Here is a 17,265-nt window from a genome sequence, read left to right on the forward strand (position 1 = left end):
TGACATAAAAAGAAAAAAAACTGCATGCTTTTTCAAACATGAAATAATGCAACAACAGTCCATCCACAGGGGAGAAAAGTACGTTTCAGTTCGAACTTGCAAACAGGCAAATGCATTGGAGTAAAAAATTAAGTATGCCAAAGGTTTTAACTCAGAGAATCATCTACAAGTCAACCACTATAACATAGTTTTATAGTTCTGCTTACACAAACCCACATGTTGGGAAGAATATCTACTTTAAAAAAAAAAACATGTTGGGAAGAATTAAAATTGGGCAGCGACAGAGTTGAATAAAACCTCAAGCAGAAATACAAATAGATGCGTATGGTTTATCTTTCTTGTGGTATGCAGATAAAAGAAATGTTCAGCTTTCTTCACCGAAAAAAGTGGGTGTGAAAAACAAAATGCTTATTATCTCACATACAACTCAAATGTCATTAAGTTCAATTTATTTTAGAGGTCTTTTCTTAAATATCTGCTTAATTTTAAAGTCATTTTTTGGCATTCTCTAACTGAGAAACCAAAATAATTCACTCAATAATTCCCATCATTTTTATCAATCATTACTCATAACAGTAACAGTACACCAGCTTCTAGCTATAATCACACAGAGTAGAGTGCATATTTTCAACATGAGTGGTAACAATGTTTCAGTCCTTTACAAAAACTACTCAGCTATCAGAACTTCATCTTTTGGGCTATGTCCTCAGAGAAGTCATCAGCATCACCAAAGCCCTGGTGTTCATATCGATTTCTTTTTTGCTTTGATTGTGTAATTTAAAATACAGCTGTGCAGGCTAACTACTCTATAAGACATTCACTGAAAAACAAATCTTTGCTTCAACAGCTTCAACAGATCTTCCTCAAAACATTTTAGAAAAGTATTAGTGGAATATAAAATGACTAAAAATAAATTCATAAAGAAAATAATCCTGCATAAAAAAAGTTAGCTGTGCATTAAACACACAGTATAGTGAAACCTTTATAAATCCACTTTAACATAATGCTGGCAATACAAGTATCCAGTGTGTTGTAGAGGAGGGGCCTTAGCACATTAACATTAGGAAAATGTTGTTTTTTCCCCAATAAAATGATATTTATTTGAATTAGTTTCACTTCATATTTGTTATCTGATTTTCTAATCAAAAATCACCAGCAATGTAATAAAAAATAGATTTTTACCACTTTTAATAGGAAAGGAAAGAACAGACTCATGGCCCAAACTATATGTTGACCATGCAGCATTTTGACTTTATAGCATCCATCACCAAAATAATGAAAACCTGTTTAGGGTTAGATTAACATCCACATGTTTTTTTTTACATATCTACTGAGGGTTAACTCAAAACAACTATGAGGCCAAATGCATGCGTGCAACTTCAGCTTTGTGTAGCACGTGACAACAACCTAACCAGTATCCTAAAAAAAGTCAGTGGCGACTCAATGAATGCATCAAAAAAGCTTATCCGATATTACTGTTCAGGATAGTGACATCAGCAGGCAACGTTCAGAATAAGTACTTTTAGACTATCTGATTAGTAACTGTTAGTATCTAAGGTCACACTAGCATATTCGCAGAATCTTGACTAAGACCCTCTTCTCATGTGATAATTTTCAACCTTATCATCAAGTTCACCAACAACAGGCTAATAGAACAGTTGACTGATGGTTTGAAACAGACTTACTCAGGTGCTCTGTGTGGCTTCAGTAGCAGACAAAAGACGCAATTATAAGAATGCAATTATACAATGAATGGATTGTGTAAGCCCTCTCTGCTTCCACACCAGTAGTGATACAATTCTTGGGGTTCATGAAATGTGCATTGCTGGACTAAAGGGAAGTTTAACATGTCTTATTCAATTACTCAGTTGATTTGACTTCTGACTGCAGAATCGGTTCCCATAACAATTACATGCATGAGGACATACATACAGTCATACATATCTTTTATGCGCACAGTAAACAGAGAGGAACTGTGCCAGTTTTTTTCCCTTGTGACTGCAATAAAAATAGGAGCCCAGTGAGAAGCTTCAGATGACAAGCTGTCGAGATTTCATAGTCGCTGACATGACAAAGTGAACAGGCTGCATATTCTGCTGCAGATGCATTCAATATGAGCTGCTGCTTATTAAAAAAAACAGCTGATAACTACCTTTTATGAGTCATAAAGTGAGGAAATGTGGGCGATTTCTGTATTTACAGGAAAAATGCACTTGTGGCATTTAAATGAATACAATTGGTGTTTTTTAAGCAACAGCAATACAGTGAAGGTGTTCTTTGGTTTGATGTACCTGGAGGGCTGAGGCATTTTGAAATATGCTACACTATAGTTAAGTATTTATAGGTTCAGTTTAAAGAGCATTACAATACCAGTAGATGTTTACTGGAGTATTGTTCTCATGACAATTCCTTAATGCAAAGAAGTCATGCAGCATTTCTAATGAAAAGGCAGCTATGTTAATTGAGAAAGGCCAGAAAAGATCACAACACATTCAGCTGTGCTGCAGCCAAGCTAGACGTTAAACGAGGAAGAAATTTCCAATTGCAAAGCAACTTAGCCTAGATTGTTGTGGAGCAAATGAAACAGCACAATCTGAGACTTTCTGAAGGGAGGTACACAGAGATTAGGAATGTGGAGCTCCTCTGAGAGATGCCTAGACAGCAGACAGAGACACAGGGAAGTCTTTCCTCTAGCTCAAGTCAAAAGAAAGGTCATTGTGTTATTTTGGGGATAGGCACAGTTGAGATACTCTGATTACCTCAGAGAAGCAATGCAAAACCTTTGGAGTTTGTGATAACTTGGGTTCATAGTGTTTTACCTTACTAATGAAAGTTGCTTTATTTCAGCTCCTCTACCAAATTTTGGGTGTTGTATTCCTGCACACTGAAGATTTGATTCAATCATAACGGTGAGTGCTGCTGTTTATGTTTTTTGTGCATAAAAGTAAGATAACATAATGATATCAGTGTGAACGTAATAATTGTAAATTCATTAATTTACCTAAAAGTTAAGATTTCACTAAATATGGAATTAACTGTATTATAAATGCATACTTGTGTTGTGCTTTCATGAAGATTTAAATACAGTTTTCTATCAGCCTTCTTCGTTTGTCCTACAGAGACTTACAAGACTTACATGAACCATTTTAGTTCTTTAATCCTCAAAGACCAGATTGCTTTTTCTTTACTCCAGTATTTTAGTGAATGTTCTTGCTTGTCATCTACTAAGAGATTTCAGTCAATCCAAAGAAAAGCATACGTGTGACTGTGAGATAAGTACACCTGGACCTCCTGTGTTGTTTGCGTGTTGGTCCCAAGTCACATATGAAATTCTAAGGAAAGTAAGTTTAAAAATATTACAGCTTTAAGATTTATATTTGATCGTTTGTTTCCCCACCTGTCCTTCAAACCTTGCTTATCCTTGGACCCAGGAACTGCCAAACCACTCCAGGTCCTTTTGGAATCCTTTTACAGACAGATTCCTTTTATTGTAGGGTCTACCTTACAATATAAAGAACATATAATTTTTTTTATAGTTTGTTACTTCTGAGCTTGAGTTGTTCCTCAGTTTGGGTGCACTTTAAATGGGCCAAGTCATTGCTGTAAAGGTAAAAGAGACACAAAAAGAAGCTTGGACTTTAAAAGTCCCTCTATTTCTGTTCAGCCATGTCTAACAATACCCTCTTGTACTTCAGCTGTAAGCACAGCAATTTTTAAGCATCTACAGAAACCATTTTATTTCTGAAATCTCTCCTTGAATGTACCCATGACACTTAAAAAACAAAAAACAAAATGAAGTCCTTTGGAAGCAATCTACCCTAATTGCATACTTAATAATAAATTGCAAATTATGAATCTAGCAATTATGTAAAATGAGAGTAAATGTAAATGTACATAAACTTAGAGCACTTGAAAATGTGTCTGATCCTCTGCGGAGTGCTTAGTTAATCAAGAAATGGCACAGAGAGGGGAGTGACAACTGAGAGCAAGCTGATGAATTTCAAAGTCCTCTGCAGCTTAATAATATCAGTGACTTTGAAAATGAATGCTTGGGAACCCTTTGGTTCACAAGAAAATTAAACCGGCTCCCAAATTATTCTGCAAGCTCAATCAAGGCATTCATCGATCCATTTTCTTAACCATTATTCCAACGAGGGTTGTAGAGGGGTTGGAACCTTTTTTTTTTAGCTAACACTGAGCAAGAGGTGGAGTACACGCCATCACGAATTCTGTAAAATCAGTCAAGGCTACATGCTATTGTGTTTTATTTCATGGTTTACTTTTCCACTTGTACTAAAATTCAAACTTTCCAATAATTTGACATACTACCTTCAACACAACTCAATTCTGAATTGCACGCGGCCCATTAACATATATCTACTTACAAAGCTTTTCTGTCACCTGCAAAGACATCTTGTGTGTCTTTATGAGTTGCTCACAAAATATCATACCTCTCAAATATCTAACCTCATTAATTAAATGCCATTTCATGTACTGTTCAATCTAATGACAATGTAAATGAATGCCTAAATGAAGCAGGTAGTTACAGTAATGCAAAAGCCACCCTTGTCATTTATGTCTAAACTGATATACTGCCGTCACTTTAACACACTGACAAAGCTAGCAATGATATGTACCCCATTTCTGCAAAGTCCTCTGCAGCTTAATAGTATGGACTTAAAAATGTCATATGATGTATTAATTTAATTTCCTTCATTTCTGTGTCAGCTGATCTTTTTTCCATTTACTGGTGGCAGTTCATTCGGGTTGCAGACATGGCATATAATTTTTAGGTCCTTTTGTGCTCGGAGACAGGCTTCACCTCTTTATCTCATTTCTTTCTTTCACACCCGTTCCATGAAAGGTTTCTCACCTTTGCTTTGGCAGCCTCACAAAAGTCCTCTGTGATGGTTAAGCAGCAAAGTCACATAATAGACCCAGCACTATAAAATTCTTGACTTTATTTTGAAATGTAGCAGGCCATCCTTAGAGCAAAATTAAAAAACAAACAAACAAAATAACATATCAGCCAACTTCTATTGATCCACACACTTAGAAAGGGAATTTATTTTGATGATAATTTATATTTTAATTCCCTACAGTTCGCTCTAAGAGTTAAAGAAAACAAAACAAAGATATTTCACTGCATGCATATGAAATAAGAAGGAGAAAAACCGCGTCCCTACACTGCTCATTAACAATAAGTGACAGCAGCCCATTACAGTAACAATTCTCTTTCAGGAGAGAAACAAAGCTAGAAAATTACAGCCCCAATAAAACAAGACGGGAAAAAGCAGCTTTATATTTCTCCAGAGGAGCATAGCAGTTGGCAGAATTCAAAAGGCAGAAACAGAACCCATGTTGTCAGCAAAAACGAGCTCTTCTGCAGTGAAACTACTGTTGGACTAGTTAATAATTCATTTATCCACTGTCTGTAAGGAATTCTGACTGTAAAGTAAATCTGAAGAAAAAGAAGCGCATGTTGCGAGTTTTTACCAATCTAAACTGCTTTGAGATGCTCTTAGTTTTTCCCAGTAATCCCAGAATAACATCTCTTTATCCAGACATTAGGCAATTCAACTGCTGAGGCCCAGTTATTAAAGTTTTAAATAAAGTAGTAATGGATTGTTTTGGAATTAACCTCTTTATTTGATGAGGTGCCACTATTTTGGGGCCTGAAAAAAAGTTCAAATCAATGGGCCGTTTTGGTTGCTTTGTTTCAAGAAAGACCTCAAGGATGGTCTATGGGCTTGTTAATAGTATAAAGACATACTACGTTTCCTTATATGAAGGGCATACTAAGAGTGAGTATATTCACTCTGAAATGATTAGCATGCTGCACAGCTGTATCACAACAAGAAGGTCTTCTGTTCAAATGCACTGGGTTGTTGGAGCCTTCACTGTGCCTGCATGGCTTCTCTCTGGGTACTCCAGACTCTTCCTGCAGTCCCAAAGTATGCAGTTAATGGGGTTAGTTTAACTGGTGATTGGTGTTGTCCACTGTTGTGAGTGTGAACTGGTTGCCCCTCTCTTTGTTTTAGCTCTGCAATGGATTGGCAAACAATGTAGAATCTTGCCTTTTACCCTTTAAAGCCCTCTCATGGCTGTATGATAAAGCCAAAGTGATATCTATGTGCTATAAGCTGTCTAAGAAAAGGAACTATTAAAATATTTCCATTGTCCCATAGGCACAGTGTTATTTTTTTTATTATTGACCTACACTTCTATCCACATTTATACACTCTACTGCCTTAAATGTAGAGCAGGAGCTGCGGGCTACAGACTGCTAACACAAAACCAGTTCTATTGTCTTGCCCTGACACACATTTTTGACTTGACCTACGTACAAAGACAGGAGTAGATAGAAAAGCATCTTACGTGTTTTACCACTTCAGGAATATATATTGTTTATAAACTGTAAGACGACCACTGAAGCATCTCAACATTGTTGTTGAAGATTAAATAAAAGGCATGTCAGGAAAGTTTGCAGGACCAACTGAAAGAAGGAAACTGCCACGCGTGAAGGTTTCTTACTGTAGTGTGACAGGTCCAAAGATATAGTAAATGTCACAATAGCGATGAGGACTTGAACGAGAGAGACAGTGCAAAGAGTTTTTGTTGTTAAGAAGTATGAAGATAAGAATGTAGAATTCTTTTCAAGGATGCAGTACAGGAAATTGTTTGATTCTGGCAGAAAGCTTTGAAAGGCGCCAATTTCACTGTCAATTGGAGAACTGATGTGACATGCACAAACACGCTGCTAAAGTTGCTGAGTAAAGGTAAAGTTTTGGCATTTTTTAGGGAAATGTCTCCTCAAAAAAATGAACATGAACTACCAGAAGACACTCTCCATTAATAATAGCATGTAGGAAAAAAACACAATCAAGATCGGGTCTGCGGCAACTTTTCAAAGCCAACTTTTAGGAAGCATGCCGAAATTGCAGACAAGCCGACAACTAACATTAGACAAAGGAGATCAATGATATGTCACTATTAATGTTGCTCCACCTGCGTCTGGCCCACAGGCCTCCAAAATTGGACCACAATACAAGTGAACCCACTGCAAATCAAATCCATACCCTTCAAACAGCATTCACCAATGCATTTGAAAGGGAGGTTATTACAAAGTCCTTATAATGTTTGATATGTAGCTTTATTAGTAATATATAAAATAGCTAATATACCTTTATATTTCCATTTTTGGGTTACGCTGGTCACATGAAGTTGCATTTACTCATGTGAAGATAAAAAAAAGGTATAAATGAAGAAAAAATGAATGAGAGACCTAAATGAAGCTTCAGATTATCTGCATTTCTACAGGGATTCAGGAGCTGCTTTTCTTCCCTCCTCTCAATGAGATCCAGGTCTCTTCCCAGTTGCCTAATTCACACAGACATTAGTGTTTGGTTGTGTCTCTTTCACCTGTCTTCTTCAACTGACATTGTCTAGCTGTTTCAGTTTCATCCTGGATCCCCTGAGCATAGCTAAATGGGCAGGATGACAGTGAGGGGAAAAAAATGAGAGCGTTTCAATGGAGTTTCATTTCAATTCAGAGCTTTTTCTTTGATGATATATAAATTGACATGTGTGATAGCAGTTTACTATAAATCAATTTAACCCTGAAGTAGCCAAACTATTTTTTCACCTTGTCAGGATTCTTGTCTATCACTGCAAAACATTTTCTTTCTTTAATAAATAGAAATAGAAGGGCATCAGGTGTAAAAAAAGCAACAAAAAAAAGCATTTAAATAAAAATAAAAAGCATTTAAATAAAAGCTTTTGCAGCAATAAATCTTTAAGTACTCGAGGTCTGCTAGCCAAGGTTTACTGCAAGGCATTCATTATAATGTTAGATAAAATATACTTGTCGCATCTTGTACATATTGACAACAGTTCTAACCAAAAAACCTCATTTGGATTCATGACTCTATCAGACCTCTTACCCCTGCTTTTCAGTCTAAGCCTCGTCTAATCTGGTATACATAAACTTTTGTTTCATTTCCCTTCCTTAAGGATGGCTTCTTGACAGCCACCCTTGACATTAGATGGATCAGCTAAAGCCTGTGATTCATCTCTCACGTCATGTGTCTGGTTTCTTGCTTGATCATTTCTATTTCTATGGACATAATCTTCAGATACTGTTCATCTGCTGTACACATTCATTTAGGTCTGATACTTTTCAGCAAATAGCTCTTTAGAAATCACCTTGTTGGTGCAAAAATACAATTTTATATATGTCAGAGTGTGTTATCTTAAACTAAATATATGGGAACAAAGTATATTTTTGTAACATGCGGCATGTAAAAAAGCATAGATAGGCATTCGATTGGCTATGGCAGCAATAGAAATAGAACAATAGAACAATAGAAATCTAATCTGGGTCCTCAGCTGCATGATTTGGTCACATCATCACAGTCAATTACCAAAAAATGGCCAGTTCCAGCAGATTCCAGATGTGGACACTGAGTCATTGAATTCTCTTTCCTCCTTGAAAGCAGCAAGTTGACTGTGAGCCCTGGGTGTTATTAATAGCCACTGCAGGGGTGTTGAGGGTCTTTTTACTGTCAAAGGGTGAGGTGGCAGCGCTTTCAGAGCAGTACTGAACCAAAGGCAACTGAACAATGATTTAAACTCAGATAAAACACGTTTCTCTTTTATTAATTTGTTTTTAAAATGTAAAGGGAGGAGTGCAACAATCGACCAGAGGATGGCAGTGTTGACTGTCACTCCATATGAAGCTCTTATATATGTTTATCGTTATGTGTCGCTCCAACTTTAATCAGAGACAAATCAAACAATTTGGGTCACTAAAGTCTCTCCACTTCCCTAATAGCAGATTATAAGAATAAGAAAAGAGATCAGTTATTTAACCTTTCTTTAGTAGTAAAAAGTTATTTCCCTGTTACAGCAACAGAGCACAGAAATGAAAGTGCTCCTTTTGGCTGTTTTCCACTGTGTTATGTGTAACAGATGAGAGCAGCAGGAGGGTCCAACATTATTCATGTCCTGAGGCCCACTACAGCAGCACAGGAGGAGTAATCTTTGGTTTTACAGCTTGTTTTTTTCTTCTTCTTTTGATAGAGCTATTTCTTCACCGAAGTTACTACATTCAGCTGGTTTTTATGTACTTCTCTTAGACTCGTTTTAGAATTCTGGTGGTTTTTGTCTGTCATTGCTTTTCTAAAATGAAGCAGTTAATACCGCACACAGTCTTTTTAGTGTTGGCTTGTCACATAGCGTTTTATGTTTGAAAAGACAACAAGATAAGTTGTGTGGTTTCAAAGGTGAATCAGCTTGGACTGTGAATTGAATACCAGCCAATTAAACAAAAAAACACAGAGAAAAAACAAAGTACTAAAGTCTGAGTCATAATCACTTTAACAAGCACAGCAACAAATTTTCATCTTCACTTGCTAAATAGGCATGTTTAATTGTTTTTTACTGTGATGTTGAAAAAGTGTAGGTCATTGGATGGGATGAGAGTGACTAGATATATGTGTTTTACTGTTAATGATGTACAATAGACAGATAGATGGACAGGCAATGTAGAATAGTATATATTTCCAAAACAGTTAAACCTAATAAAAATCCCTGAAAACCCAGTTCAGTTTAAACTTGTATGATTTCTGTATCCAGATAATGACAAAAGTCTAAGTTAAACAGGCCTAACATAGCTGCAGCAGGATAAGCCTGTGTGTTCATTAGCTACAGTGTATGTGTTCTAATACTTTATCTCTCTAACTGGCAATCTCAATTATTGGCAGAGTAGCAGAATTAATATTAGTTTTAACTCGGATCAGCATCCAGCTGCTTAATTTAGATTGACTTCTTGCTTTCTAGCCAATTTATCTGCTGCTAAACAATTAAAAAAATGTATATAGAGTTATTTGAGAAAATTATTCTTCCTTAAACAAGACAAAGCCCAGTCAAAATACTACAACCACAGCGACAGGCTTTCCCGCTCACTATTAAGATGCCTCTCCTCCACCAAGTGAGCTCATAGCAACCGACCAAGCTGGAAACCTCTGTGTATGCCACAGAAGGAGCCAATCAGAGGTGTTTGTCAGCGATGCAAAAATCAAAGAACAGCTCGCTGCAGCAGCCATTCTCCAAGTTTTTTTTTCTTTTCATGTCATTTAAAAGAAAAAAAAGAAAGAAATTGACTTCAGAACGAGAAAGCTGCTTTCCACGGTTGATCTAGTGAAGCCTAGAAAGACACAGCAAAATCCATAGATCTGCTTATCGCTGCTGCTCATACTCTATTAAGCATTAACCATTTTGGTTAGTATAGGAAAGGCTTCCACAGATGAAGACAGTGCTGTTTGACCAAGATTAAAACAGCAAACCAGCAGTGCTCTCTACTGGCAAGAGAACGTTTTAATGCTGTTTATCTCTGTACACTCTGCAGCCTTTATCAGAGTTGCAGGCATGACAAAGGTTTCAGTCAGGACACATGATCCTTTCATATGAGAAATATGGAGTGCATTTCTTTTCAGCGTGGGACATAAAAGTATTATTATATACCTAAAAAACGATGTGTAAACTCTAACTTTGTGCCACATGTATTAATCAATACAAATGTCTATTAAAGATCATTTAAAAATGTGTATTTTAGATCAAATATAAAATAAGACTACAATACACACACCAAGCTCCATCTGATTTAGATGAATGCTGGAATAAACATAACTATCACTGATATTAACATATAAATCTGCCAGATGTAATTATCAACAACTGAAGAAGGCTGTGCTGCACATCACGTACACTTCTTAACAGATAATATTTTGCCTATTTGTGGAATGCAGCAGTGGACAATATTTAGCAAATAGTCACTATATATGTAATATAATGTGTCTTCATATTGTTAAAAATTCAGTGTTGGAAAATCACCCAATTAAATTAAATCAAATGAATGAGTAAGCACACAGTACTATCTAGATTTGCTTGGCCTTCAGAGCTTTAGCATGGTTCTCTAAAGATCTCAGATATGAGGAAAAAGAGCAAACACAAAGTTAGTCATTACAGCCATTGATAAGGAAATTGACCTCTGGAACTGACCCCATCCTACATTATGAACTTTGTGAATGAAGCATTTCTGGCACTGCTGTCAGTTTCTATGTCACATGCAGCTTTTGTCAAAACACATACATCTTAATTTTTTTCAAATATAACAGCTTTGTTCCAAAAGTATTGTTCAATAACAGATGACAAAATGTTATTGCATATTTAATATGCATATGATGTATGCTTCCAAGTTTAAGTTTGGAAGTGAAATATATGTTCAGTCAGTTTATCCTTAGACAAATGTTCCTTTGATAATGGGTTACCTATAAGCAGGAAAAAAAAACAAAAAAAAACTGAAAAACGTCATAAATTCAGTCAATGGCTCAGTGCACTGTGTAATCTTATCTCTTTAACACTGTATCTCAGTTAAAATCTACAGTAAATGCACTCAGTGGCATGACTCTGCCAGCCACCTGGGCTGACAATATTTTAGAAAGCTTACAAAGAAATGAGATACATAAAAAGAGAAATTTCAGCACAGCAAAAACCGCAGAGAGGAATGGAAAGTCTAAAATATTCTCATTTTGCAGACTTTGTTATTATTATGCTATTATTATGACACTGAAATGATCAGTATTGATGCTGGGAAGAAAGGTTTAGAAAGCCCAACTGAAAATTCTAAGAAAAAGTACATGAATAAATGTACTTACTAACAACTCTGACGGAAATGAATGGGTTAATGGTGCAGAAAAAGTAGACCTGACCAAAAAAAAAAAAAGAAGCTTGGGGGCTTGGTGGACTTTTCATTCAACATACAGTTGCACAAGGATCAGTCATTCACTATTACACAGGTTGTCTGCCTTAAATCATGACCTCTGAAACTCAAGGTAAATCTTTTCTGGCCTTTAACTATTAACAATTTTATAATTTAATGTTTATTTCTTATTTCTTAACCATATTTTGCATTCTATAATGAATTTATGTATTACATTTTTATATTTACATGTTAATATTCTCTCCACAGCTAGTATGCAAATCACTGCTCTGATGGTAGTCTGGATATTGGGAACATCACTGGTGTTTCCACAGTCAGACACAGCAGCTACAGAGAAGGTGGCTGAAGATCCCATTCCCTGCTCTAAGGTGTGCACCTGTCAATACGATGATTTCATCTCGGAGCTCAACATGTACTGCAGTTTTCACAACTTCACACAAGTACCAACTGACATGCCACCATCCACTTATTCTCTCTGGCTGGATGGCAACCGGTTTACAACGCTCCCAGCCGCAGCTTTTCGGGATTTGACCAACCTGGACTTTTTAAATCTTCAGAATGGCCAGCTGACGACTATTGACCCTCAGGCTTTCAAGGGCCTTGGGTCACTAGCACATATGCACCTTGAGCGGAATCGCCTCCGGGTATTACCAGGTACAGTCTTCCAGAATACACCCAACCTTGCTTCACTTAGTCTGCATAACAACCAACTCAGTCGCATTGAGGAAAGACTGTTTGCAGGACTCTCACAAATGTGGCTTCTTAACCTAGGTTGGAACTCATTAACGGTCTTACCTGAGACAGCTTTCCATGACCTGCAAGGTCTGCGAGAGCTGATACTCGCAGGAAACAGACTTGCTTACTTGCAGCCACAGCTCTTTCAAAACCTTGGTGAGCTCAAAGAGTTAGATTTGACAGGAAATTACCTGAAGGTGATCAAAGCCAACGTGTTTCTTAAACTAACTAAACTGCAAAAGCTTTACCTGGGACAGAATCAGATTTTAACAGTGGTCCCCAGAGCTTTTGCAGGCATGAAGTCACTTAGATGGCTGGATCTGACAAACAATAAAGTGACTTCTCTACATGATGACACCTTCCTTGGCCTGCACAATCTCCATGTACTTCGCCTTTCTCACAACTCTATCACTGGAATTAGGCCTAGAACTTTCCGTGATCTGCAGTACCTAGAAGAACTAAGACTGAGTTACAACAGGATTAGAAATCTGGGGGATAGGATCTTCGAAGATCTTGGCCATTTAGAGGTCCTAGAACTAGAACACAATCAAGTGCAGGAAGCACACGTGGGGGCTTTCACAGGCCTCTCTCATGTGGCTGTCATTAACCTTTCTGGAAGCTGCTTCCGCACTCTTCCAGACCAAATGTTCAAAGGTCTGCCAAGGCTTCACAGCCTACATCTGGACAGAGGCTGCTTAACTAAGATAACAACTCAAGCTTTCAGAGGACTGTCTGGTTTAAGGAGGCTATTTCTGCAACGCAACAATATTTCTGTTGTGGAACACCAGAGTTTTGTGGATATGGTAGGCTTATCGGGACTTGATCTGAGTTCCAACAAGCTGGGTGCTCTCACCACCCATACATTCTCTGGCCTCAAGAATTTGGAGTACTTGCTGTTGTCCAACAATGAGTGTAGACAGTTTTTGCAAAATGGCACAAGGCAGATTCTTCCAAGGCTGCGCTACCTAGACTTGAGAGATAATGCCTTAACAAGCTTGGCCCCAGACTTCTCTGATAATATAGAAAAACTATTACTGTCTGGAAACAGGTGGAAATGTGACTGCAGCAACCTCCCACTTAGAAACTACGCGTTGAGGAAGTCACAGGTGATTCCTCGGCTAGTGGAGACCCACGCAGAAGGTGAAGAGCCTGATACGACAATCACCATATACAACAACATCACATGCACCAGCCCACCTCGCCTAGCAGGTCAGGACTTACGGGATGTGGACGGTGAACACTTCCAAAACTGCTAAGCTGCACTACAAAGACAGTTTTATGGAGCTGGTTGGTTAAAATTCTGCTATCAGCATTAGCATTTCAACATTGTAAATTACTTAAGTTTGATTTGAACATCAAAACTGCAATACTGAAATGTGTTTCATGTTCTTATATAGCTATTAACAGATAAGCTCCTGCCATCTCATGCTTTTACAGAAAATGCTATTTGTTTCTAAACATATCTGGATTCTCTTCAAAGGAAATCCCATGAAAACCAATATTCCTTTTGCTTCATTAGATATGTTAAATATGTGGTTGTGGTTGAATGTGATGACAGTTGGCAGATTGTCAACACTAGGAAAAACAAAATGTGATGCAGCAACTTCACAATGCTTTGTGACACATCAATTTATGTTAGTATTAGAGAGCATGATGGAATGTGAAGAGCTCAATTTGTAATACCTTTGCTGAAGTGCTTCATATGGATATGAGTTTGCCTGAGATATTTAATAAAACATTTCAAATGTGCAAATGTGGTTCATTGACTTTTGCTAAAATAGTTATAAAATGATCTGTAACACAGATAACTTAACTTTAGCACAGAACGTATTAAGATTATGATAAGGCCTGACAGTACTTTAATTGCAGTAATTTCAAGCAAAGTAAAATAATAATATTAATAATTATCATCATCATCATCATCATCATGGGCCTTTGAAATTTGAAGAAATGTTTGAACATGAATAACTCAAAACATTTCACAGATTAAATCCTGGCATTTTCACTGGCCTGGCTTACCACAAAAATGAAACAGGATCTGTAATTTGGAACAAATGCATCAAAAATGTCTGAGTATTGGTTAGTTAAAATTAGAAAAAACATCAAGCAATCCTGTAAAATCGTATGAAGGCCTTGAAATAGTAGGTATAGTATGGCTATGCACAGCACCTGTAGGGGTGTCCAAATTCATAGCCTGCATCAGAGGCGGAGCCAGACATTTGAAACACCTGGGGCTTAGCCCTAAAGGGTAGTATGCATGTGGGATTATTATTTTAGAAATGACTGAAAGACTGAAAGATTAATAGGCTCTGTTTTGAGTTTTGTTCAAAAAAGAATGACTTCATATAGGAAAAAAATATATCACATATGCAGGACACCATAAACTAGTTTTTTAGTTAAGCAGCAAGGCAGAACAAAGTCGGGCCTGTATCAAGACACGAGGACTAAACCCCAATTCAACCAGACCAAGAACTGATCTGGAATTAAAACAGGACTACAACAGTTCAAAATCAGGACTACTGAGGACTTAACCAAGACAGAACCAGAATCAGAACTAGATGATAGTAGCACTAAAAATCATCATAGACCTGCACTACACTTATTTTTTAATTCTACCAAAGTCCACTATTTAGACTGAGAAAAGTTTATGTAATTATTTAGCCTTGTTGTGCAAACAAGCCTGCATAACTTAATATAGAATTTGAAAAATAACAAACCTAAAAAGAAACACTAGGTACAAGATACATGAGGACCTATGATACGGTGATACTTTTGGTAAACAACCATTTGACTAACATGTGTGTCTCACCTGCTCTTGTTCCATCTCTGTTCTGTCCTCATTCTCCTCCATCTCCCTCTCTGCTCCTCTCTCTCCCTCTTTGTGCTGACAATCATCAAATATACAGTTGAAACCAGATATTTACACACTCTTCAGATAAAAACACTTTTTTAATTGTAACATCAAATCAGACTAAATGTTTATTTTTTTAGATTGATAAATATAAAAAACATTTGTTAATTTTAAGAGTAAAGAGATAAACTGTCTGTATTTCTTAATTGCAAATGGCACCAAATTGTATTCAAAATTGAGCCACACTTATGGAGCTCCACAGTTCTTTTCCTGGTGTTTTGGTTGACATCTTTGGTTGATTTTCCCATTTCAAAGAAACAGGCTGTGTTTTGCCTTATATGCATCCACAGGTGTGCCACCAATTTACTCACATGGACTCTGCTAACCTATCAGAAGCTTCTTCAGCTCAGAATGGAATCGTCTGGAGTTTTCTTATTAATTAACAATAAACTTAGTGTATATGTACTCCTAAATTTGATGAAAGTGATAAAAAATAGACAGCTCTGTCTCTCTTTATTCTGACATTTAACTAATTCAAAAGATATTTCAATATTTATCCAAAACAAAACAAGTTTACTCTAAATTGATGTTGTACAGTAAAAAAATGTTCTTGTGTTTTCCATAAAGTGTATGTAAATATCTGGTTTAAACTGTGAATATACTGCTGTGTATTGAAATTCCTCTTGTTTTGCATAGAAATATACTGAACAACATAGTAAGCATAATATATAAAATAACATTTACCTGAGTTTTTTCTTTGAAAGAAGAAGAAGAAAGTGTGTACTTTATTGAGCCCCGTGGGGAAATTGCTCTCTGCATTTAACCCATTCACTTAGTGAAGCAGTGGGCAGCCATTGGGCGCCCCGGGAGCAGTGTGTAGGGACGGTACCTTGCTCAGGGGTACCTCAGGGTAGCTGTTAAGGGGAATCGAACCCCCGACCTTCCGATCATGGGGCAACCACTCTACCTACTGAGCTATCCCTGCCCCCTTTTTTTTTTTTTTTTTTTTTTTTTTTTTTTTTTAGAAGAAAGAAGAAGAAAGAAAGAAGCCTCTAATGTCCATTCTTATATTTCAGTACATAACTGAAACCGATTTAGTCGGGGAGGGTAAGAACTGAAAATATGAAATAAACACACGTAAGCTAAGACTCTAAAAAAATAGCATTTGTTCTGCTTTTCATTTCGCCATTTGTTGATTCACTTGAAGAGCAAGTAACGTAATATTGGTCAAGTGATCAGTTTGATATCAATCTTTCGTGGTTCACCGTCATATTTACATTATTTGTACGGTAGGAATGATTTGCTTTGGTACCTGGTCAAACTTAAGCTCTCCTTAGTATGGCTAGCTCCGTTTCTCCAACAGCGCACACAGGCAGCAGCTGCCCCGCCCTCTCGCTCAGTCGCTTAGTGCCTGAGCTCGGATCATACCAATATCAGGGGGGATTCACGCACAGTCGTAAATTCCCTCAGTGTGCACTATGTGCTTCGAATATTGTGTGTACTTTTTGTTTTATACAGTTGTCAGCCAGGCATCTAACTATGAAAAAATTGCACTCCAAAAGACCCCGGGCTTCTGACAAAACAACCCGGGCTTAAGCCCAGTAAGCCACCCTCACGCTCCGCCCCTGGCCTGCATCCACCTGAGGACCCGGCCTTCGCGGTCTACGTGGGCCGGGTCCTCCGAAGTCCCGGTAGGCCGGAAGTGAGCGGCTGTGAAATTGGACGGTCTAGCCTTCAGTTTTGCGTCATCAGATGTCTCGGTGGAGTTAAATAAACTCAGCCGTCTGCTCCTTTCTGTCTAAAATATAACAGGACACTGGCGTAAATATTCGATCATCTCAGACTTCTGTTTAATCGGTTTTCTGTTTGACGTTTATTCAGCTGTATGAAAACTATA

General features: G+C 37.3%; 2 protein-coding genes across 2 annotated transcripts in view; one reads left to right on the plus strand and one right to left on the minus strand.

The window, feature by feature from the left end:
• The window catches only part of mrtfbb (myocardin related transcription factor Bb), an 83,500-nt gene extending 68,790 nt beyond the window's left edge, over positions 1-14,710 (minus strand). Inside the window, exon 1 of the mRNA XM_085271675.1 lies at positions 14,687-14,710. The gene's annotated coding sequence lies outside the window, so the exon portion shown is untranslated. The remainder of the gene's footprint in view (positions 1-14,686) is intronic.
• Positions 11,813-14,270, plus strand: igfals (insulin-like growth factor binding protein, acid labile subunit). The gene is made up of 2 exons (XM_085271681.1): positions 11,813-11,894; positions 12,032-14,270. The coding sequence occupies exons 1-2, from the start codon at positions 11,876-11,878 to the stop codon at positions 13,771-13,773; spliced, it is 1,761 nt and encodes a 586-aa protein (XP_085127807.1). The 5' UTR covers positions 11,813-11,875; the 3' UTR covers positions 13,774-14,270.
• Positions 14,711-17,265: the final 2,555 nt, after the last annotated feature.

This window comes from Mchenga conophoros, linkage group LG4, assembly GCF_057382185.1.
Source record: "Mchenga conophoros isolate Kocher_MC1m ecotype Shallow Benthic linkage group LG4, M_conophoros_male_GT1.1, whole genome shotgun sequence".
Classification (NCBI taxonomy): Eukaryota; Metazoa; Chordata; class Actinopteri; order Cichliformes; family Cichlidae; genus Mchenga; species Mchenga conophoros.